We start from the raw sequence: 24,998 nt of genomic DNA, 5'->3' as shown, positions 1-24,998 counted from the left end.
GGTGCAGATTGGAAGGATGCTGATTACTTTCATCTCTTTCTTTTGCCTTCTGATGCATTATCAGCACTTGTATTAAATTCCATATCCTTTCCTTGTGCAGCTCCTAAAGGTGTCCCTGCCAAGGAGGTGACAGGTGATGAGTGGGGCATACATGGATTTGCATTCCCTCACTGATGACCAGTGCTGCAATTAGCCATGGCAGAGAGGGGGATCCCATCTGGTGCTGGGTGTGTAGTCCACTGCAACAGCTACCACTTGGTTACCTCCCAGCAGACAAATTTCTGGCCCTGAAAGCTTGGGTGGGCATTTTGCTCTGGGTAGAGGCATTGAGGTGTGGGAAAGAGCTGTCACATTGTTTGGATGAAGTCCTACATGACTGAGTAGGGGCAAGGCTTTAGGGTGAAACTGATCCTATTCCATATATTACTGTCCAAAGACCTAAAGGGTTTGGGGTGCCACACTTGGGGCCCCTGTGACAGGATTCACCCCTGAAAGATGCCAGAAACCTGGAGCTCTGCAAATCCTGTGTCAGTGTCTGTACTCCTGCGATGCTGAGGGAGAGCTTTGCTCTGGGTGGGGTGGAGAGGGGTTTTGGGGGAGGAAGCAGGCTCTGTACATCACCAATGTCTTGGAGAGTGATGGTGTAAGTAGAGTTAGAGAGCTCCAAGGAATCCTCACCTGTTGGGGGGCTGGCTCAGCTAGGGGCCAAGGGCCAGGAACAAGGGCTGACTCAGGTTCTAGCAGTCCTTGGTACCCTGTTATCTGAGCCTGTGCCACCACCCTGGAGGAGGGTGCACCATGGTACCCTGGTACCCATGGCTGTGCCACCACCCCAGGGGAGGACAGATGTCAGTTTGATGTCACATGAAGCCTTGGCCCTGTGTGCTGCTCCTGCCGAGGGCTGGGCAGATCCTCTCGGGAAAGGAGGAACAGCCAGTCCTGATGTCGACAGAGGCCTCTTGTGCAGCGATGCTGTGTCAAGAAGAGGAATGGGTCCCTCCTCCTCCGCCCATTCATCTGGCAGCCGGGGCTGGCGTGCTGCCAAGCCAGGCTGCTTTGGAAACATTTCATTGAGGAGGCAGCTGAGCCTAGGAAAACAGAATGAAAATATACAGAGGGATCACTGTTGTTAGGCAAAATAAATGCAGGCGGCTGCATTTTTGTCCCCCAAGTCCAGCCCAGCCGGGCCCCTCTGGCTTTTCTGGGGTCAAGGTGGCTGCTGCTGCCTGGGGGTGGCAGCCATTTATCTCCATTGTGGGTTAGGAGCTGGGGAATGAGACCTGGAGAGGTCATCCGTGGCTTTGGCCAGCTTGCTGATGACCCTGGTGAAGAGGCCCAGATTCATTTTGGTGTAGTGTTGCCCAAGGAGATGGGACAGAGCAGAGAAGCAGCAGCAGGGATGAGGCAGCAGCAGGGATGAGGCAGCAGCAGGGATGAGGCAGCAGCAGGGTCTCATGGTCCCTGCATGGCCACCAGTGCAGGGGGGGTTGATGGAAGTGATGCAGGGGCTGCAGAAGTGAGTCAGATTTTGGCCACGTTCATTTCCTTCTTCAGCATCAACCATGGGACCAGGCTGGGCAGGGCAGAGTCCAATCCCTGGTTTTCAGAGCCCAGTTGCTTGGCATGCCTCATCTTCTGTCTGCTGGCAGAGGGAGAGCAGAGTCATCCCAAAGCAGTCCCCAGGGACAGAGGGTGGAGGTGCCTCTGACTTCAGAGCAAAGCTGCATACAACAGGTTTGCTTCTCCTGTTGCTTCCTCCTGTAACCTCTCTCCCTCCTCCAAAGGCCTTCAAGCCACTCCATGGCCATTTGTTGACATACAAGGGACATATCCCAGCTCTTTCCCTCCCTTCTAGTGGGTCCAGAGTGATTTGGGGGACACAGAGCTGGAGCCCCAGCCCCATGGGATACCAAGGCTCTCACCCCTGCATGGCTTTCTGTGGCATCACCTCCTCTCTTTGTCTGCCCAGCACAGTCTGGTTCTGTTATTTACAGCTGAGATCAGGGGGTTGAAAGAGCCCAGTGTGAGCAGAAAAAGCCCAACCCACACTCTGGGAGGGACACATCTCACCAGGCCAGCTCGTGCATGCAGGTGCCCAGGCCTGAGACTGGATCTTGCCCTGGTCCTTGTGTTTGTAGGAGCTTTGCTGAGATTCAGGGTCCCCTCTGCCCTCCTGCCAGGAAAGCAGACAGCAAGATAATCCTTTTCTGCCGTGTGAGGGGTGATTTGCCGTGTGTCTCTCCACACGCCGCTCCTGGAAACAGGTTGGCTGTGATGCTGGGTTCCCAAATCCCGCTGCTGAGAGCAGCCTGGGATGATGGCAGATGTGACAGTGATGGCACTCACTGCACCTGAGGAACCACAGCTTTGTAGAGCTGCCAAAATGCCTGACTCCAACTTCCCGTCCAGCTGGACCCTGTGATCCACTCGTGTTCCAAAGCCCCCATAATAAAGGCTAACAGAAGCATTGTTTACCCCTTGCTTTTGCCATCATTTATTCATACTGTTGTAGCCTGAAAAAAATGAACCCCCATTTATTTTAGCATCCCTAATTCAGGGGAAGGAACTTCAGTGGCTGAAAGGGGGAGGTGGTGGCCCAAGAGGGTTGTTTTCTGCTGAGCTCAGCCCTGAGACAGCCAGCTTGCCTGGGGTGGACATCTCTCCAGTGCAGGCCTGAGTAACTTTCTGGAGCATCCTGTGCTTGTAGACTCCATGCTGGAGAGGTGGCTGTTCCTCCTGGAAGCCAAGGGTCTTCACCCAGCAGCTGCTCTGTGCTTAATTGCTGTCTGCACAGCAAATGCATTTGCTGGAAGGGTGCTGAAATCTTCGTGGCAAGACAGAAGCTCAGCATGTTGTTAATCTTACAGGGGCTGGGGGAAGGCAGCCCTGGCAAACCAGGGATGTAACATCATGTGTGGGGGAAAGGGAACAACAGCTTCTGACAACCAGAAATCTCTGTCTGGGTACAAGGGAGCGTCTGGGTCTGCATCATCCCAGCCTGAGCAACCACAGGGACACACAGGCGAGTAGAGCTGTTCCTGGATTGACATGAGGGTTAGAACAGCCATCTCACACCTGATCTTGGAATTCAGCCTGTGCTTGGAGAGGAGAGATGGTACTTTCAGTCCTTGCATTTCTCTTTTGAGTACACAGACAATTGCAGTCACACCTGAAGGAGGTCTTTGAGCTTGTCAGTTCTGGAAAGTTTCATAAAATAACTGGCTGGCTAGCAAAAAGCCACTTTATTAGAGTCCCTGCTGGAAGAGGAGCACAGCAATAACTCAGCGCTAATGAATCAGTGGAGAATCCACAGGGGATTTGAACAGTTTGACAGCAAAAAGCTCCAACTCCAGTCTGTGCTTTGTTGGAGACCTTACTAGGCACTGGAAAATCTAAAAATGGTGCTAAACTCCATGGGCAACCAAATCAAGGTGTCCCTCCTCTTGCTTGCAAGGCCAAATATTTCATAAGACAACGCTCTCTGTCTCGTCCTGGACATTGGATCTGTGGGGGTGCTAAGGGATAATTGTCCTGGCCAATAGATTCCTCTGCTCCCAAATGCATTAAGGCAGGGGAGCTGCAGTTACTCCCTGTGTCCTTTCCTTTCTGCCTCTGCTCTGAACAGCATCAGCAACATAGGAAAGGCAGACACAGCCTCACTTCCAGTGAGTACTGTACAATGGGGGCTGTAGCAGGGAGCATGGCTGCTGATAAGCCTGTCTTTGACTGCTTTGGAGCAGCAAATCCTCTGGATGGCGGGAGCAGGAGCTTGGTGTCTGCCTGCACTCTATCCTGTTCCTTTCCCTTCATTAGTTGCCCATAAAGCTTCTTCTGCCCTTGTGTACCTTCATCTGTCACCACACGACTTCCCTGGTGCTCCCTGGGCCTTGCAAAGCTCTGCTGTCATCTTGAAAGGCTCCACAGTGTCACTCGTGTTAGTGAGAGCACAACATTGACTGGTTGAGTCACAGCAATGTCAAAGCAGCTTGGGAGCATCCAAGAGAGGGGAGGATGCCCAGAGAAAGGCAGTCTTTCAGCTGAGGATGGAGTTTGGGCATGATGGGGAGAGAGGTGAGCACTACATGGAGCTGTGCAGGTGGGAGCAGCCAAGGAGGTGACATCCCCTTGGGCTGAGATGTGGCACCAGCCATCACTTACCTTGACTGCCATAAAACAAAGCACAGCTGCTGGGAAGCCCAGAGAGGTATCTCTTCAGCACCTTTGTCCTTTCTCCTTTTTATAGTCCTTGAATTTAATTTCTAGGAAGATGAAAGCAGTTTTCTTACTCCACAGGACCTGCACCTTAAAGCTGGACTTCTGATTGAGCTGGCACCCAAAAAATTTCTGAAGATATTGCATTGCACTGCTGCCTGACTGTGGTCTAGGGCCCTTGGGGCTCCAGCCCCTTGGTCAGTCAATTTTCTAGCCAGGGACTCTAAATAAAATACTTCCTGGAGCCAGCAGGAGAAATCAGCACTTGATGGATAGCACCAGTGATGAGGCCAGAAGGGCTGGAGTTGGTGGGTGGCAGCACAGGCAGACCCTGACCAAACAGTTCTGAGAACAGGAGGGGAACCAGGGCTGCCAGTGGCTTAGCAAATGGCTGGGCTCAGGAAAGCGTGCAGTGAATTATTGATGTACCTGGTTCCAGGCTCTGAATGAGCAGCATCAGGGGCTGGGCTGGAGGCTGACATTTTGCATCCTTCCCCAGGGAGAAAAGGTCTGTCCATGTTCCCTGGGAGGAGGAGAGCTCTCCCCCTTGCAAAATCAAGGCAGTGATGAAAGGCACAGGGAAATATGGGGAGGAATGGGGAGCAACAAATGTTCTGAATGAAGAGAGAGAGGAAAAATAGATTGGTTTTTCTTTGAAATAACATGTTTACCCCCCAGAGACAGGCTGGCCAGCCACTGCACCAACCTTGCTTTGATTTGAGACTGGATTATATGTTTTATGCAATGAAAAGTCAGCTTATTGGTAATGAATAACATCCCTGCTTGGTCTGGAGTCTAAACTCCTTTTATTGGCACTGTCTGGGGACGACGTAAGTAAGGACACTCAAGGTTGTCACTAGGTGAGCTCTGCAGAGACTGGTGACAGAGGGACCAGACAAGCTGGGGTGCCACGTCCCAGCTCTCATGCAGCCTCACCCTCTGCCTGAGCAGCCCTGGCAGCTGCAGGGAGACACAGCAGAAATTCTGTGACACCAGAGCCCACAGCTTTCAGCATGGGAAAAATCTTGAGATGGCTGGGCTGTTCTCTGCCAGGAAGGTGTGCTCCACCTCGAGCCAGGAGGGTGCTTTGGGATGGCCCTGTGAGGTCCCTCTGTGCAGCCACGGAGGGGCAGAGGTGGACAAAGCCCTTCTTTGTTGCCCCAGGATCTGTCACCACAACAGTGAGCAGAGGCGATGGACAAAATGCCGTGCTTCTGTGGCAAGTGCTTCCTGTTGCAGCAAACTCTTAAAGAGAGCAAAATGGCCTTCAGGGTTAAAGAAATGGGGATGTGATTCCTGGGGAAAATCTGTGCATAAACAAATCTGTGTGCAGCTGCTGCCCCAGGCCAGTCCCTGCCACTGCTAGCGCTCATTACTTTGAACAAGACCAACAGCAGCAAGGAACACCTCAGCCTTCAAGGAAAACCTCTTCCTGACCTTCATCGATTAGCTTGTGGCTTACTCTCTAAAATGGAGATTTCTCATTGCAGTAGCTCTGCCTGCTCTCACCACCTGCCTGAGACCTGATTCCTTCCCTCCGTGTCCTGCAGAGGAGACCTTGGGCTTGGAGGTATCTCGTGGCAGAGCAAAGGCGCATAATTATTTCCTGTTCCCTAATTGCATCGCCCTGTTATTCCAGGAAATGTACTCTTGCTCTGTCAGTAAGAATAAATAGGAGATCTCTGCAACAAGGGAGTAACCGGTAATGGTTCAGATGTGACTGAACTGCAGATAGGAAGGAATTGGTCTTGGATTCTCAAAGTACTGAGAATAATAGCAAGAAAACTGAACTCAGAGACCTGTGAGCTCTGCTCTTCCTCAGAGGTTTGTCACTTAAATTTAGACAGGACACAAAACCAGGAATGTATTTCTGGGGAAAATCTTGGAATGGTGTCCTGCTGGACACAGCAGCAAAGTGATGGCAGGGTGTAGAAGCCCAGAGAAGTGGACTTCAGTTGCCACAGCCCTCCCCCCGTCAGCCCCACGCTGTGCTGGTCCCAGGGGAGCTGCCATCACCCTTGGCTGAAAGCAGAGGATGGTGAGGGGTCAGCTCCCTGGGTTTTGGGATGCCAACTCAGGCAGTATGTGCTGAATATATTCATATGTCCCTTTAATGTAATCCCATCTGAGAGCACAAGAGAGCTCCTGGAAGCCAGCAGTACCTGTTTTTCATATCCTCCCCCAAAGACCGTGTGTACTAAAGGACCTGGCGGTTCCTGTGCCCGAGGACCCTGCCATGATGCGTGGGACGAGCATCTTCACTACAGGGCTTTAAAATAAAAAGCAAACCCTGATGTCCATGGAAGGGCAGGGTACTGCTGTCTGCTCTGCTACTCAATGTAAAACCGTAGGTGAATTACGGGTGAGGCTGAGGGTTGATTTGTTGTCAGACTGGACGCCTGAACCGGGCACGCAGCAGGAGCAGCGCCGATCCCGCCGACACCTCGCGGGAGCGCGGCCCCCTCCATGGAGCGCCGCCGTGCCCCTTTGTCCCGCTGGCTCAGCGCAGGCTCCCGGCGCTCGGATGGCTGCGCCAGCCCCTCACCCACCAGCGCCGCGGGGACCCTCAGCCGCGGCTCCTTCCTCTCCGAGCACGGGGAACACGGCGTCCCTTGCGTGTCCCCCTCCCGCCCGGGGACACGGCCAGGAGGACACCGGGCGGTGCCCGGGGCCGTGCCCTCACCACCCATGCGGCAGCCGGGCAGGTGCCACAGGCGGCGGAGCCCCGACGGGCGGCGGGGGCGGGCGGGGGGCTGCGGAGCGTCCCGCCCCGGCGGGGCCGGCTCCCGGCCGGCGGGACCACCCCTCCCGGTCCCCGCCCTCTCCTCCTCCTCCTCGGCGTCTCTCCTCCCCTCGCCCGGCTCAGTCGGTCGCAGCCATGGCGGAGGGAGGAGAGGGAGAGGAGCTGCTCCGCCCGCCGCTGCCCGCCGGCGCCCCGGGCCCCAAGCGCTTGTGCTCCCGGGCCTGCCCGGCGGGGGGCACCGGGGCCGTGCACCCCCGTCCCGGAGCCGCGGGGGCCGGCTCGGCGGGGCCGGGCGCGGGGGCCAGCGGGGCCCCTCCGGCGCTGCCCGGCTGCTGCCCCGCGGCGGCGGCGGGACCGGCGGGGGCCGCGGGGCCGGCGGCGGCGGCGGCGGGGCAGGGGGGCGCCGGCGGGGGCGGCGGGACCGGCAGCCTGCTGCAGCCCGAGTCGCTGCTGGACGCGGCGGCCAAGCGGGTGGCGGGCAGCTGGGCCTTCGAGCGGGTGGAGGGCCGCTTCCAGCGCATCCCCGAGCCCGTCCAGCGCCGCATCGTCTACTGGAGCTTCCCCCGCAGCGAGCGGCAGATCTGCATGTACTCCAGCTTCCAGCCCGGCCGCGCCGCTGCCGCCGCCTCCCCCGCCAGCGCCGCCGCGGGGGGACCCTCGGCCGCCGCCGCCCCCGCCCCGGCCGGCGAGGAGAGCCCCGCCGCCGGGCCCCCGCCGCCCGCCGCCCCCGCCGCGCCGCAGGGCGAGGGGCTGCCCTTCCGCCGCGGCATCCGCCTGCTGGAAACCGGCGCGGTGGACAACGTGCTGCAAGTCGGTGAGTGCCGGGACGGGGCCCCCGGGGGCTCGTCTGTGTCCGTCCCCGTCCCCTCCTCCCCATCCCCTCCTGCACTTAAGCCTTTTGTCTGGCGCGGTTGTGGTTTGACAGGAAAATCCTGCCCCGGGGGCAGGGACTGCCGTGCGCTCCTTCGGGAAGATGCCGGCTTGGGGTTTAAAGGGGGTGGGAGGGCGAGGGTGACCTCCCCCCGCCTCCTGGGGTGCGTCTGCCCGGGGGTCACCGGCAGCTGCCCGCAGCTTGGACGCCGTCCGTCCATCCGAGGGGGAAAATAAAGACCATCCCTGTTCGCCCCCCGTCTCCCCCCGCCAAGTGCCCGTCGGGGGGTTGTACGGAGGGCACGCAGCCCTGCTGCCCTCCCCGACCCCTCAGCCGCTGTCCCTCTCCCGCCTGAGCACCCCCACCCGCGCTCCCACGGGGGTCCTGTCCTTTCCACCGGGAGACGGGCTTATAAACATAATGCATCTCTCCAGCAGCTCCGAGCGTTCTTCTTTGTCCTCTCCATCAGGGGCTTTCCCTGCTTGGAGCATCTCTACGGGTGGCATCAGCCCCCGCTTTCCTGTTCGCCCCTGCAGGGCTCGTCCAGCGGGGCCGGCTCGGGGGCAGCGAGGGGAGCGGCGGGGGTGACAAGTTGGGTGGACCCGCGGGTGGCACCGGTGACCTGGCGTGATGCGCGTGTCGGGGACGGAGGCGCACGGCCTTCTCACGCTCGTTCGGTGTCGAAGGGGCCGTGGGAATGACGATGGGAATAATGGCATCGTGTTTTCCCTCCATGGGCAGGTGGCTTTTGTGTGCGCTGGCGGAGGGGGATTGCCGGAGAGGAAATGTTCCTCTTCCCCTGTCCTTCCAGCCCCTGTCCCCGTCTGAAATCCGCATATATTTAAAGAGAAACAAATTGGGGTGTTTTACATAGAATAAGCCGCTCCTCGTTGTTATTGGAAGGGATTGAAATGCGCGTTCCCATTAAAATGACATTAGGCGAGAATTTGTTTTGCAAATGCGAAATGTAAATTCATTTTGTGCCAGGGTATGGCGTGAATGAGTGAAGGGAGGGTGGTTTTTGTTGTAAGGAATGGGTAGTTCGCTCTGTTTATTTAAAGAGCCGTTCTTCCTTTTGGGGAAAAAAAAGCTGCTTAAAAAAATAATAAAAATCCCATTTGGTACAGTTTACATTCAGAAGAGCATTATCAAAACATTTTCCATTTGAGATGTGAGAATAGGAGGCAGCAGAAGAATTCTCCTCCCACCTCTGAGGACATGCAGTGAAAATTCCTGAAGCACAAAAGGTTTTTCTCTGAGGATATGATTATAGCCTTTTTTTTGGCGTGAATTAATATTTTGTAAGGGCTGCGTTAAGATGATTAATTATTCTGTTTAAAATACTGTGAAACTCAAAACCAAATTATTTTTTTAGAAGGAGAGGAGTAGCTCTTCAGGAACTTTAAAATTAGGGGGGAGGGAAGATAATAGCTTGCTGAGGGTGAATGTTTTAATGACCTGCCCACCAAGGTGTGGATGCAGTGAGCTGGTGTGGGAGTGGGGGACTGAGGTGATGGTTGCCTAAACCCAGGACTGGTTCAGTACAAAGGAATTTTTTTAAATCAATTTTTAAATTTAATTTTAAATTTATTTGTCTTTGGAACATAGCTTTGATGAGCCTTTATCCAGTTCTGTGAAGGATGTGGGTGAGCGCTGGGGTCAGGTGCATGCAGGACACGAAGCAGAGCAGTCCCATCCCAAAGCGATGTCCAGTGCTGGTATCCAGCATCCCATCTGCCCCATCTCCCTGCACTTCCTGCTGCTGCTCCGGGCGAGCCAGAGAAGGGAGAGGATGGTCCTGGCTCTGGTGTTCCATGTCCCCCCTGACAAGTCCAAACCGTCTCCCCAGCTCTGAAACCAGAGCTCGTGCTCATTGTCCTCGGAGCCGTCAGCTTTTTAGATGAAGCAGCACGTTCTGGAAGCGCTCGCTGCACAGTCGGTGGGTGATTTATCTCCCGTTTCCACAGCCCGAAAGGGGCGCGCGGGATGCTCGCCATGGGAATTTGCCTTTGGAGCTGGCGGGGGGAAGGTTTGGGTCTTGGCCGTGGTGTGGCTCTTCTTCACATGGCAGTGGGTGGGTGACGCGGGGTCAGACACCTCTGTTTTTGTCCCAGGAGCAGCCACGTCACAGCCTTGCAGCCCTGAGCTGGAGGAGGAAAATTTACATCAAACAAAAGACTGTGAAGGGCTGTGTGTTTATAGACGGGAGGCAAGGCTGAGATGTCCTCCGCCAACTTTCCACATCCATCCTGTGGATGCCTCTGGAAGGTGAGGTGGAAGAGCTCCAGCCACCAGAGACACAAACACTTTGTGGCTGTGTGTGTTTGCAATTAAGATAGGAACTTGGGAACCATTATGTCTTGGGAAAAAATAAAAACTCCAACCCTGGCTTCCTTGATGCTCTCCAGCAGTAAATCAAAACTACTGTTCCCCTCTAAGGATCCCTTTAACGGACACCACCGGCTCCCGGTGCCATGACCTGAGGTTTGCACAGTTGAGATTTTCTGTTAATAAAGATCAGATGTTTATACAGTTGTGTTTCTGACTCAGACCTGTGAAAAAAATAGGGACAGTACAGATGTGAAATTCCTTCTCTGTGTGGTTGGAAAAATCCTTTTGAAAAATTGACAGACAAAATCCAGGAGGAATGACCTTCTGGCAATGGAGGATAGTGTGGAGGGGTGAGGGTTGTGCTTATGGGCACAAAGTGCTTCAGGCTCTGGCTCCTTCGTGCTTATAAAGCTGGCAGGTCTGAAAAAAATATATGTGCCACATTATCAACCAATAATTCCTTCATGCTTAGTAAAACTTAAACGAGGCTTAAACCCTGATCTCACTGGAGTCATTAAATTGATTTTTTTTTTCCCTGCTCAAAGAAAGATCTTGGATGTTGAACACAGGCATCTTTGTCTTCTTAAAAACTGCTTTATTATTATGTGTACAGATCCCGTCTTTGTGTGTGTGTGGTGTGTGGGTTTTTTTTCTTTTAATTTTTAGACAAATGACAAAAGCATGCAGGAAAGGAATGCAGAAATGCCAGGCTTAATATAAAGCATGCAACTGCACTGCATGCCGGGAATCCTAAAGGATACAAAACCTTTAACGACAGCAGTTAATTTTTAACAAGTTCACTTGCATAAATATTTATGAACAAAAGTTTTTACACTATTATCTCTTGGGTTTTTGGAGAGAGAAAAGACCTTTGGTGGATTTTGACAGTAAGCTGTGATCTGGCAGAACAAATTCATGTTTCTCGCCTGTGCTCCCCAGTATGGTATAATATGGTTTGCCCTCGAGTGGTCTCGGATGCTGATGGGTGGGCAAATGTCCCGGGTAGTTTTAGGGGGGAATTCTGCTTTTTCATTGGTTTTACAATGACTTAGGGAGAGGAAGCATCGAGCTTTGTGTTGCTCTTTGGATTGTAAGCAGCCGCTTAGGAACCTACACGGTATGTGCTCCTTACCCACAGATAAGCCTTTGTGCCCCGATGGGAAGGTATGCGGTCCAGCCATAAGTACATAGGCAGAATTTACTTTTGCTGTTAGAATAACAATGAAGCAGGGCTTTAAAATGCTCTGGCTTTGTAAACACTTGGAAGGAGCCTGTTTCTTTCAAACCTGCAATTAATTCTGGATATTTTATCTGATGCTTTGCAGGTCAGTCATGAGTACCTTCCCATGTTTCCTTGTCTGGTATCTATGCTGGTCATGTAGGTGCTGGCGTTTTTTTAACCTTGCTTCAACAGCCTTCTGACTGGGCAGAGGTTAAGCAAGACCTGATGCCTGTAAATGATATCTGTAAATGCATTTTAATTGGAGGAGTTCAGATTTGGAAGCTTTTTATTACACTTCAGTTTTCAGCTTGTGTTTGTCTGCTTGTAATGATGCCTGTTGAAATGTAGCTTCAGAGGTAAAAATACTGATGATTTCCAATACGGTTGAAACCACTTCTAGCTTTTTTTTTCCAAGCTATTTTTGGGTTTTAAGCTTCTTTTTTTCTTTTCCCCTAGAAATGCTCACTTTTAGGCAAGCGTTTGGTTTCCTGCCCCTGTGACATGGTACGGAGCAGAGTATAAATTTATATCCAGTGGTGTGTTGCTTTATAGAGCTGTTTATTTTGGGGAAAACACTTTGATGGGGCTCTCTAGGGCGAATTGTGGTTGCTTTTGTTTTGTGTAAAGATTGGTCTCCTCCTGGGTCTGGGTTTAAAGCTGTATCCGGCAGGAGCAGGTTTGGAAGGAACGCCATGGGATGTGAAAGGTTTTTTCAGGTTAAATCCTGGTGTCCTGTGTCTGAGTGCTGCTGAGGGAGTTTAATTTTTCTGTATCCTTATAGTTTTTGTGTGGGATGCTTGTTGTACAACATGTATCCAATTTGCTAATTAATTTTTACTTTGTTTTTCTTTATGGGTAGATTACTGGATCCTACCCTATGTATTAAAATACTTTAAACCACATGAAAGGACCTGGCAGAGGTTCATTAGCCCTATCATGATGGAAACTCTTGTACATTTTAAATATACATTAAGCTCTTTAGGTTTCTAATTATCTTTTTCTTAACATATATAATTAAAACAAAGTATTATTAGGCGTTAGAACTTACAATCTGTTTATTGCTGCTCCCTCATAGGTGAGGTGTTTCTTGAGCCTGTTCTGGACTGTATTATAGAAACTGAAAAAGAAGATGATGAAAACCACCAGAGTTTCTTGCTGGTAGTGCAGGGAGAGCTGGGATGACAGCTGGAATTTTAACCTTTTATTTTAAGCAGATTTATTTATTGGCTTTTGAGTCTTTTTCAAAGAGTATAAACAGATCCTCTGAGGCCGGGATGTCTTTTGAACTAGGTGGTTAATTAAATGATACTAACTTGGAGGCCAGAGACCTGAAAAATAAAGCACAAGAAATAAAATATTTAGTGTTGGCTTTAAGAATAAATAGGTTTGAAACATTTTTCAGAGTATGAGTCCTAGTTTCTGACTTGAGCTGGCAGTAGGAGTTTGTTCTCAGCTCACCTGTGCTTTATAAAGCTTAGTCCTGAGCTTCCAAGTTGCGTGTCATTCACAGCAGATTTTCATTTTGCTCACATCTAGGGAGAATATTTTAGGAAATATTTAACTGTGCTAAAACTGCAATAACATAAACCACATGTGCCTGCTTGCTTTGTTTTTGAAGCTTTGTGTGAGGGAATGTGCTTTGCTGTTATTTGACGCTTGCTTTGATGTTAGATGTTTTATGATTAGTCCCTCAAACCTCAGATAGGACTTTTGGAAAACTTAAATGAGCTTGTCTGTCTGATAGCTCTGTAAAGTCACATTCAGCTGTGAATTGTCTTGTGGTGTGTCAGCTTTTAATTTTCTTTGAAAAGAAAAAAGTTAAAAAAAATAATCTTGGTAGTATTAGGGTGGAAGAGTTTGAGGGCTTTCTTCTGGGGCTGGGGTGTGAGGCTTTGACTTTGTTCTTCTGGCCATTCTCTGAGGAGCCAAACTTGTGTGTAGCATCCTGGGTGAGGTGTTGGGGAAGGATCCTTTGCTTTTCAGGGCTTGTTTCTGCTGGTGGGGCAATGGAAGACACCTGGACAGGTGGGTACTGGGATGGCCTCCTGGCTTTGCTCAGCAGGAGTCAGGTGATGGTTGAACCTGCTTCTCTGTCAATCTTTTCATTTGTGGCTAATCCCAGTGACTTCATTTTGCAAGTAGGTGGAGGTGTGGAATATCTTGGAGGTGTTAAAAATGAACTTGTTGTATGTCCTACTGTATGTTGGATGCTGTATTGAACAGGTTGTGTTATGGCATTGTCATAGTCCTGGTCTTCTGGGGATGAGAGGAGGGGAGGAAAGTGACTTCTCTGGGTAATGGCTCCTGCCACTGCTGAGCTTTCGCTTTCTCTGGCATCAGCATCAATAGAAATTGATCTGTTTTCCAATGAAAACAAAAACTGAAAGACACCAAACCTTGGCTGTGCTAATAAGTGCAATAGGACAAATCTAGCATCTGGAGCCAGGATGTGGGATGGCAGTGGGGAGCTCTCCCTGTCTGCCCCCAGAGCTGCCAAGGCCCTGGGGATGCTGTCTTCCACACTCAGGAGAGAAGTGCTGAGCCCATTTCATTTTTCACCTGCATTCATAAGGGATTGATATATGGGCTTGACCCCCAAGATCTTTTGTGCTTTTCCATGAGGAGTTGGGAAAGGTCCTGATAACATCTCACAGACAGGCACAGGTCCTTCAAAACCCCTTCTTGGGGCATGTGGGTAGGAAAGCATCTTCACGGTCTTAAAATAAAATGTCCCAGAAATAAAATGCATTTTTTCAAAGGCTTTTTTCTTTTCTTTTAATCCTGATGTTTAAATATGAATAGATTCCACTTGATTGGTATGGTGGGTGTGTTTTATTAAATGCTGAGGATTCACCTGTGCAACAACCACCACATTTCTCTCAAAATGGATTTTCTAGCGCTGCGTTTTAAGAGCATTTGCTTTTTTGTCTCAAGCTTATGGCTTAGGATTTTGTGCAGGATTGGGGTTAGTCCTTGTAAAATGGTGCATTTAAAGTAATGCACAAATTAATAAAACCCTGGGCTTTACTTGTCGTTTTACTTGTCGCATTGTAAGTGCGTGTTGCCAGGGATTTTTCTTCTCTTCTCATTTTTTTTTTTTTCTCATTAAAAACAAAGGCATGAATGTGCTTAGGAAGCAGATCTGCTGGGATGCCGGCTTGGAAGGGTTGCATGCGGATATATTGGTCCAGCTTGTTGTCTGCAATTGTCCTGCTGCTGTCGCCCCGGGTTAAAATGGGGCAGGGGGGTCTGTGTCCCCCTTGCCATGCCCTGCTTGTCGCTGATGCCCGTAATGAGCTGCCTGCACCTTCACCACCCAGCTCGTTTGACCGGGGCCGCTAATCATTATTGAGCTTTGCTCAGCAGGATGCAGCGTGGTATCTGCCTGGCTGCTGTCCTTGCACCTGGAGACGGTGCCAGTGTCCCCGCAGCTGCTGGAGCGGGGGGATTCCCCGTGGGAACGCCGGAGGCTTCGTGTCTGGGACCTTGGCAAGGTCAGGGCAGCCTGTGCCCCTGGTCTGGGTGCTGACCAGTGGCCCTGGCCTCTGTCCTTTGACTGATACCAGCATGTTAGTGACTGCTTTGGGACACCAGTCACTGTGTGGTGTTTAAAGGCTGGGGTGGCAGGAGGTGTTTCGTGCTGTGCCTTGTGTGGTTGCCTTGATGAAGATGAGTGCTCTGTCAAAGGAGTGGTAAAGCAACAAATAGTTCCTGAGATAAGTAAAATTTCCATTAATGAACTACAATGGCTTTGGGTGCCAAATTAAAAGAAGTGTGTCTGGAGGATGAAAAATAAATGCATTTTCTGTCTCACTCGCTAATTCTCATCTCTTTTGATTTTCTTTATCATCAGAAAGACATTTTTAATTTTTTTTTAAAGCCAGTTGTGTTTATTTTGGTAACAGTTCATTGGCTGCTCTGTGTATAGAAGCTTTCTCTTGAAAGTACTGAAACTATATTAAAAGTGCTTTTGGCTGTCATCTTTTATTTTGCTTCTCCTTCGTTCTTTTCCCAAAGCTGGATCGTTGCTATATCAAATGCTCTGAAACTGTCTGGTAGCGTTTTCCCTGCGGTGCTCCGTATAAACTGGAAATAAAAAGGGAAGAAATTGCAGGATTTGGATTTCTGCAGCTTTTTCCCCCTCTGTGTGTGTGTGCGTGTGTCCCATTGAAGTCTGAGCAGCTGTCCCCATCCGCACAGCCTGCTCGCTGATGGCATGCACAGATCTGTTTCTTGTGTTTAAAAGGAGAAATAATACCCCAGTGTTCAGAGAGGGGCTGGGGGGTGAGTGAGCACCCAGGGAGCAGCAGGTCTTTCCTCCTGCCTGCCCCTGCCTGCTTGGCCCAGTGACCAAGGGAGCTGGAGCCCCTGCTCTTGTCCTTGCAGCCTTGTGGCTTTGTATCCCAGCGAGGGGAGCATCCCGTGCTGTTGCTCACGGGCTGTCCTGCTGCAGCATCTCCACCCTGGGGTGGGCTCCTGCACCCTGCACCAGCGACCTGCAGAGGCCCCATGGTTTTTATTCTATTCTGAGGGTGTCGAAACATTTTGGCGCTGCTGCAGCCGCTCGCTACCGGCGTGCTTTGAAAAATGCCCAGCAAGTGTCAAGCATCTGTCTGCGAAGGGGGAGGAAATCCCCCCCCGTTATTATTTTCTCCCGATTGTCCTCGCTTGGTGTGGCTTTGGCTATTATGGGTTTGTAAAATAGAACTATATATGACCTTTTATCTTACAAGAAATAGGTTAAGCCATTTTTAAAGAAAGTGGTGGAGTCAGCAGTGCTGCTAAGGAGATGCTTTCGCATGGTTGATAGGCTGTGAAGCCGCTCAATGGACTTTGGTTTCAGAGACAATATCTGTTTAAATTAATCTTTGTCAGATACATGCCACTGCAGACAATTCAAATTCCATTTGCTTTCTGATCTCATAACAAAAAAGCACCTTACACTGGTTCTTTTATCGGAAAATTAACTTTTGTCTGTGTGTCCTGGAAACAGGGGTGGCATAAAATCTAGTTAAAAGGCTCTGTTATAGGAGGATTCTGTTTCTTTGTACAAGGCAGACTTTTTTTCCCCCTTCTTTCCCCTGTGTGCATTTAAAAAGAAGACGAGTGTTTGAGATAGATTAAGGAGAATGCCAGCAGATGGACCGATTCTGTTGTTGCTGCTGGCAACCATCTAAGCAGCCATTTTGAACAATGCTGATACCGGGGTACTGATAACACAAAGATGAGGATGGGATAAATATCCAGCTAGTCCCTTTCTCCTCGCCTGCTCCTCCTCCCTCCCTTTCATGCTGCTGCTGCAGCCCTGTTATTAGAGAACCCGATTGTTTCCAGAGAAATGCTTCATCCTCTTAGCTCAGCTGGTGGATGTCTAGCATTGCTTATCTCCTTGATTTTCGTCACGGTTGGTGGAGATGCTGGCAGATCAGCTTCTCCCAGGAGTGCCCACAGCATTGGTCATGAGTGGAATGGGATGTACATTTGGGTGTTTTGCAGTAGCAATGCTGTTTTCCCTGCCCCGGTAAAGCATGGGGTGGTTAGCCTTCCCTTGTAAGTGGAGACAGTTTCCTTCCATCCTTGTGCACATTTTATGTGCTGAATTACAAAGTGGGGGGCATGAGATTGAGATCTCCTTCATGCCAAAGCAATTAGCATGGGGCAATGATTGTGAATTGAGAGCATCCCCATTGCCTGGTCTCTCTGTCCCTCTCTCCCACTCGTGGCATTGTCTTGCTCTTGGGTATCTGGGTCATGTCCTTCTCCTGGACCTGCTGCTCTTGGAGTTTCTTAAGGTCAGTACCAGTATCTCTTTGGCCTGCTGGATTTTTGACACTGGAATTGGTGGCCTTCTATCTGTCTGGTTTCCCAGCTTCAAGGAAATAACCCTTTAACTAATGAAGAAAACCCAACCAAGCTTCATCTTTTTCCCAGCAAACAACAAAAAGGCTGGTTTGTGTTTTGCAGTTGGGCCAGGATGAGCGCAGGGCTGTTCGGGGGAACCTTTGCCCTGAGTTCAGTGTGATCCTGAATGTGGGATCTGGAGAGTAGTCAGGGGATGCTGTGTAGCCTTTAAATGTTCCAGGAGCTTAAGGTGGGCAGCAATAAGATGGTGTGTTCCTCTTGCCTTGCACAAGTCTTTAGACCATGGGCTGAAACTTTCATCCAGCACCTCTTAGAACTTTGAGTGAGGCAGTGCTCTAACTGCAGCTTTTGGTCCAGTTAAAACTTCTTTGGAGTTAAAAACTGTGTGGATAAGTCTCAAATCTGTATAGAATAGAATCATGGAACATATATCTAATTATACACAGTAGATGGAACTTTACTGTAAAGCAGCAGATGTAAGGATTAAAAAAAGGAGCTGGGCAAGCATTTTATGGTTTTCCGTTTTAATTTGTCCCTTGTGTCTGGTATGTTTGAGGCAAAAGTTACTTCTTTTTTTTTCCTGTTGGGAAGTATCTTTTCTGTATTGAGCTTCCCCTCTTTTAAGCCTGCATTATTTCATCTTTAAGATGTGGACTTGTCATCTTTAAGGTACTTGCTAAAACAAAGAGCATCTGCCCTGAAAGTAGAAAAATCAGGCTATAAATTCCACTTGGAAATGTTGTCATGGTGTGTTGGGAAGTTGTTGAGGTCAACTGAGCTCTCTAAAGACTTGGACTGAGAAGCTGAGGGTCTCACTAGGCTGTCTTTGAGGTTAGCTGGCATCACTGACAGATGCTTTTAGTGCACTCAGAAGGCTCCAGTCCCTCTGTTGTCCCCAGTCACCTCCTTTTGTGGCTTCTGCCCTGTTGCTTCACCTTGATTGGCCTCCTGTTGCATTAGGAGATGCCTGCTGCAGACTGGAAAGTGGGTGAGGGAAGAAGTGCCTGTTTTAAGTAGATACCTTCTAGGAAAGGTGATGGGTGGGGCAATGGAGTGTGGTCTTCTGCCCCTTTGGCTCATGATGAGGTCAGACCTTAAAAGCTCTGGCAAGTTTTGGTGGAGAGGAACTGCAAGCCAGTGTGTGACAGAGCATGATGGTGAACTTGGGTGGCTTCTAGTGTGCTGCTTCTGCTCACTTGTCACCTCTGTGGAAAATATTACTCACCCACAACGGGCACAAAGCAAGTGCTTGTGAGGGTGACCAAGAACGAGCAGTGGGGGTTTTAGAGTACTTTTAAGCTATGCTCTCTGAAATGAGGCAGAGTGGAGCTTAGCCCTCTTCTTTCCCTGAACCCCTGGGTGACATGGAAGGGTACATTGCCTCCCCTTTGTGGAGCTCTCTTCATCTCCTTCTCTCAAGCCTGACTCAGTCTGCTTTAGCTTCCAGGGACCCATCCCACTACATAACATTCAGATTCTTTGGCTAAGAAGAAGATGCCCCCTCCTCTGATAGCAGCCAGCTTTTTTGAGATTGAGGAGTATCTTCAGTGGTTTATGAGGCTGCTGATTTCATCCTGACCATGTTGTTTGGGGCATATGGAAAGAGCGAGTATCTTCATCTGCATCACTGTCCGCTTTGAGTCACAGCCCTCACACAGCTCGAGCATCCATTGTCTCTAAAATTCATTGCAGTGCCATGGTTTGAAAGGTTCCCATGTGCTGTGCTTTGCTTAAGCTGGAAGTTATTTGCCAGTGGCTCACAGTGGGCTGCCTTCCCTGTGGGATATCTCAGAGGCAGAAGGGAACTGGAGGTGTTTAAAAGCTGCTGCTGTACTTGCTGGGAAAGGGTGCAGAGTGATGAAATTTTGCTGTGTTATCTTTCTGTGTTATGATAAAAATTTTCTGTGACTTAGGCTCTGAAAAGTCATAAAAACTTAGTAAAACTAGACAGGATAAAGATGAATGGGTGGTTGTTTCTAGTCATGGCTCAGTTTCTCAACATTCCCCATAGAAAAGAGGGATGTGGAAGGATGACTTAAAGGGGATTGATGAACATTCCCTGTATCTGAAGGCGGCTCTGCTGATGTTTTCCCTTGCCTGCCTGGTTTTTGGCTTGTTTCTGTGGCTCCCAGTTCAGCCCTGAGCCTGTGGTGCAAACACTGTGGGAAGGCCTGATGCCCAGGAGGGTTTTTTCCCCCCCACCCATTCCCACACCCACACAGAGGTAGGCCACACCAAGGTTTCCTGGATTGAGGTTTGATGAACCATTAACCTAAAAATGCCCTGAGTAGGAAGAAAGTGTTTCCAAGGCCTAAAAATCTTGCAACGCTTCTGAAGTGGGAATGGGAGCTGTGGTTTGCCTAAGCAACTTTTTGTGCTTCTGGCTCTGCTGTGAGCTGGCTGTGCTTTGTGGGTGCAAGGGTATGTTTGGGATCTTGCTCAGATGGGAAGGCAACCCTCCGGGGCTGGGTCTGCCTTCCAAGCAGATGTTGCTTTGGCGTGAGGCTCAGCAGGTTTAAGACAGGATGTCCCTTTACTCCAGAGAGCTGAAAGCATTGAAATAAGTAACAGGCTGGGAATGTCTGAATCCAGTTATGAGTTCCTGGGGAAGAGGATTTGGCAATGGCAGGATGTCTTGTGGGCAGGCTCTGTGCTGGGGCTGGGGAATGCACCTCGCTGTCCCGTGGGCTCTGCTGGAAGCCAGGTACTGGCAGGGCAGCTTGGCTGCACCAGCCCCTTCCTCTTCAGGACATGCCAGGCCCAGTTCCAGTGCTGAAGGAGAGCACTGCCCTCCTCATCCATTGCTTCTTCTGTTCTTCAGTGAGGGGAGGACACCTCAATGGAAAGGTGGGTCTGTGGTGTCAGCCAGACATGGCTGTGTGGGGCTGTGTTCAGCCGTGGCTGTGGTGGCACAGTGAAATAGGGGTGTGGTGGCTCTGGGGGTGGCCCAGAGGATGACCTGGTGGCTGCAGTGTGTGTGGAACTGGAAGATGGGGCTGTCCAGGGAGGTGGGCACAGGGACACACGGGTGGGGGAAGGTTGATTTTACTCCAGAGCTGTGTCAGTGGCTGGGACTCGGAGCCTGTCTGTCATTGAGTCCCAGTGGTCACATTCCTGAGGGCTTTCCTAGAGCTGCCTCAACAGCACGGGTGACGCTGCAGCTCAGGAAGGAGCTGTGACAGCAGGATCCTGACCCTATTTTCATAAATAGTAACAGCATCTCTAAAGGCTTCGAGGGCTTGGTTGGGAACAGAACGGCCGGGTTCCCCTGTGTCTGGCAGTGGTCAGCAGCAGATGCTTGGGGAGGAGATCAGGAAGCAGGGCTGGAGCAGAGGGATTCTTCCCTGGTGTGAGCAGTCTCTCCAGCCAAAGGGCTGCCCTGGCTCTCAGCTGCAGTGTGGATGCAGAAGGAGATGGTTTGTGACAGCAGCCCTGGCCCCACATCTCCTGAAGCACTGGGATTATCCCCGAGTCTCCTGGGGCGTAGCATCCCTGCTGTGGGTGTCAGCATGGCCCTCCCTGGCAGGGACTGCTGGCACTGCTCTGGGAGGCAGCAGTGGTGCAGCACTGCTGGGGCTAAAGAGGCTTTTGGAGAGACCAGTTCGATGCCATCCTGGATCTGCAGGCTGAGGTTTGGGAGACAAAGCAAAGGTATTAAGAGCTGTGGATTTAACAGGATGTGAGGAATATGTAGTAAAAAAAAACGTGCAGTAGCACCAGTATCTATTCTTTTCCTTTCTTATTGCAATCTTCTAGATGGTTTGACTTTGCTAAATATTTTAGCACTTCTCTAATTGTAGGACAAGTTAAATTCCCAGTGCTAATATTTCAACAGAGTTAGCAGTCTGGAGGCAGCTGCAGCTGTCTGAAGGTCTGCTTCATCTTGGGGTGTCTGCTGTGTGTGTCTGGTCCTCTCTGAGATGCCCAAGGTTATCCATTGAGGAATGTGTAGGGATATTTGCTGGAAAGAAGCAGAGCTCATCAGCCTCCTGGTTGTGTAGCTTGTTTGCTGTGGGTTGCAGTGGAATTCGTAGCCTGCTGTGGAAGATGCATCCAGAGGATGTCCCGTGGACTGCTTTGCATGGAAGAGCTGGTGCTGGGTAGATCCTGTGGGATCTCTTTGCCTCATTGGTTTTGGGCAGCATTACTGTATTTGGAACATGCAGCGCTCTCAGGAGGTTGGGTGAAAGGTTTTCCTTGGAGTTCAGGAGAAAGAAAGCGTTTTTTCTTTAGAAGGGTAACTTGGGGTCACAGAGAAAGAGAGAGAAGCAGCCCAATCTTGCAATTTAAATATATTTAAAGATTCCTTCTGTTTAAGTTTGCTTCCTAGCCTTGATCAGAAGGAAATGCTGTTAGCTACAGAGTGGAATAAATCGAGGGCACCCTTATCTGTGCAAGATAAATTACTATTGTTTAGGAAAGACACTCCAGGGATTGAAGAATTTAATTAAATACACAGGGATTATGAATATGCATGTAAATTAGACAATCTAGATATGACATGGCTACAACTGCAGGGAATTGTTCAAACTTAAAAGTGTAATCATTCTTTTTATCGGGATGTGGGGATGGGTAACAAATGAGAAGATTCCCTTTCCCATTTCCCTCTGCCCGGGCCGGTCTCAGGTCATTAGGCAGTGGGAATTGCCCGTCTCGGATCAGCCCTCCACAGGCCCGCAGAGATGATGCTCTGCAGCCTTTCTCCACCCTAATGAGCCACTGCAGGAGCTGAGGGAGAAATGGGGGCTGTGGTGAGGGGCTGCCACTGCCATGACCCAGATAAGGGGTTTGGGAGGGTGGGGGATGTGATTTGCCTTCTGCTGAGGCAGGGGAGGAGGTGCTGTGGGAAGGGTGCGCGCTGCAGGCTTGCTGCTGGCTCTCCCGGTACCTCCCCCGGAAAGAAGGATGCTCTCCAAGGCATGGGAACATACGTGCTGTGGTTTCAGAGTGTCTTCCTAAAAATCAAGGGGCTAGGGAGTGCAAATATTGATTGGTCAGCTTTTCTGCCCCTTTCTGATGGTTTTATAGGGGTGCCCCCTTCAGTGTGATCACTGCTGTCTAGAAAGCAGTATGGAAATAACAGAATTGTTTTTTAGAGACTAAGATCAGTGTGAACAAAAGAGGAAAGATTGAAATATTTCTTAAAAGTCAAGACACCTGAGGAATTTACAATGAAATGTGGGAATGTGCTCGTGCTGCCCTCCCTGCCAGGTCTGTGCTCTTTGTAGCATCCTGCTGATGTGCTGAGCCAAGGCAGGTTCTTCAAAGGACATTAACTGCAGTATATGGTGCTGCCTTGAATGTGTTTAATTTGCAACTCTTAGAGGTGACATCTAATAACAATGCAGGGAAATATTTTTCTTTTTTTCCCCTGTGTCTCCTTTGTTTGACTTTACCTCCATCCGCTCGGTTTCATTGTTCTGCTAAAATCAGATTTCTCTCTAGTTTGAGTCCAGGAGACCTTCAGGTGAAGAAATAAATTGCTACAAGCCCCCCAGCCTGTGAATTACATGTAATTTTTAAAATAGACAGTGAAACGTGGACATGATCTGACTTTGAACTTGACTTGTTTTTAAAAAGAAATAGAGAGGCTGGATCTTGACTAGCTGCTTTTCCTCACCTTTCAGTTTTTTGCTTTTCAGTTGGCCAGAGGTGGATGAGATGGATGTGTTCTGATGGCAGGTCCCCATCGGGACCCCCGTGAGCCAGGAGCAGAGCTGAGCCCCTGGATGGCTTCCCTGGGGACCTGGGGGTGATCTGTAGGGCCAGACCCTGGTCTGCCCTGGGTCACCCCTCCGCGGGTGGAGCACCAGCTTCTCTCGCCTCCTCCACCCCCATCGAATTGAGGCCTTATGGTAATCAGGAGCTCAGTCCTGTCTTGCTTGAGCCACGTGGGAACAATTCCTATTTATCACTTTGAAAAGTGGCTGATTTTCCAACCCTTGGCTCATGGGTTCTGATTAAAAAACAACAAAGAAAGAAACCCCCCACATCTGACAATGTGAAATATTTAAAGCCTCCACACTGCACATTTTTTCGAAGACCTGCTTTTTATTTTTGTCAAGGAAAAATATAATAGGAGAATATTTGTATGGGTGCACAAGTGCATAGAGAGATTTGAACCTTTGTAGTAAAGTATTTCTAATAAAAATTTAATGTCCTCAAGACAGTGTTATGGCAGCTCATTACTACTAAAGGTCATTTGAAGAGTATTGATCCTAAATGTTACAGCCGAATGTAAACTTTGACTGTTACAGTTATTAATGTGTATTTATGATCTATGGGATATGTGTAAAGGGAAAATGAGAATCTAAACGGTATGCTGAGCTCATTTGCTTCAGGATTGCCAAAGGCTGAGTTCATGCAATTCACCTCGGTTTTAAGCATGTCTGTCATCTTTGTGTTACGTGGATTGAACCTTATTTATTTTTATTTTTTTTAGCTGCAAAAATACTTTAGTCCTGCCCTAGAAAAAGAATGTGTTCTTGAATTTTTGGTCATGCCCATGACACAGCCTGAGCTTTCTTTCTGTGCCTAAATGTATATTGGGGAGCAGTGCTTTGCATTCAGCTTCCATGCTGACACAGAAGCACCAAGGGCTGAACTTTGTGTGTGACTGAGTTGCAAGCATAAGTAGGAGCACTGAGGAGCATGAATCTATTCTGAGTGTAATTAGAAGGTTATGCCACTGAAAAGCAATAATGTTTTTTTTTAAACTGAATTAATTAAAAATGTTAATATTGTATGCTGAGAGAACAAGTGGTACTATATTTATATTTTTACTATACTGTAATGCACCTATGTTTGTACATTGGAGACAGAAAGGCTGTATTCACAGGGAATTTTAAGGCTCTTTGTATTAAAAAAAGAGAAAAATAGACAAGAAACCTGTGGTGGTAGGAGGAAGATAAACGGTGCTTGTGATATTTCAAAGTCACATTAATCTTTTTTTCTTCCCTTTTTTTTCTCCTTTTTTCTTTTAATGTATGACTTTCTCCAGGGAAATTGTCTCCTCATGACTGCAGCGGATTAATGTGCACAGATCAGCTCCTGCATTATTTTTCTGTTTTGACAGAGTAGTGATTTTTATATGCACGTCCCTTTCTGCTGAGATTACAGCTCGTGTTCTTGGGGTTTGGAAGAGTTCCCTGCCCAGGAGTGGCAAGGAGCAGGAGGCAGCCATTGGGATGCACGGCGTTGGCAGGGAGCTCTCCGTGGGTTTGGTGGTCAGCTTGGGGGCCTGGTGGAGGTCAGTGAGGGTGAGTGCCCACAGCCAAACCCTGCTGGACGTGCTGGGACTCGTGGCACAGGGTGCTCTGCCTGGTGCCCTCAGCATTCTGATGTGGTTTGGTGAGAATTTGGTGCTGCTAGCGAGGTGTGGGCATCCAGTAGTACAGAGGAGCCAGTTTTGGATGGGTTTGTGACTGCACTGGCAGTCCTTCAAAAGATCCTGCTGCTGTCCAGGCTTGTTGATGTCAGCTTATTTATTTTAAATTGCAGTTAAATATATGTTTTTCTGGTGATCTATGGTAAAGTTTTGCTTAAACAAAAACGTGACAACTGAGCCAACTCTGGCAAACCTGTGGGAATGGGACAGGTTTGGCGTTTCTTCTCTCCCTGTGGCTCCCACAGTATCTCTGGGCACAAACTTGACGTTGCATTTCTGATGATCATTGCATCCTGTTTTTAATGGTTTGTCTAGACAGTGCTGACATAACTATGAAAATACTTTGGTGACCTAGTCTAGAATTAGTGCA

The 24,998-nt window shown here is 49.6% G+C and overlaps 1 protein-coding gene across 1 annotated transcript in view; it reads left to right on the top strand.

The window, feature by feature from the left end:
* The first annotated feature begins 7,075 nt into the window (after positions 1–7,075).
* The window catches only part of ZSWIM5 (zinc finger SWIM-type containing 5), a 97,646-nt gene continuing 79,723 nt past the window's right edge, over positions 7,076–24,998 (top strand). Inside the window, exon 1 of the mRNA XM_058030631.1 lies at positions 7,076–7,769. Within this exon, the coding sequence (XP_057886614.1) occupies positions 7,091–7,769 (679 nt within the window). The 5' untranslated portion in view covers positions 7,076–7,090. The remainder of the gene's footprint in view (positions 7,770–24,998) is intronic.

This window comes from Melospiza georgiana, chromosome 9 (genome assembly GCF_028018845.1).
Source record: "Melospiza georgiana isolate bMelGeo1 chromosome 9, bMelGeo1.pri, whole genome shotgun sequence".
NCBI classification, from domain to species: Eukaryota; Metazoa; Chordata; class Aves; order Passeriformes; family Passerellidae; genus Melospiza; species Melospiza georgiana.
This window is presented reverse-complemented; position numbering and strand designations above follow the sequence as displayed.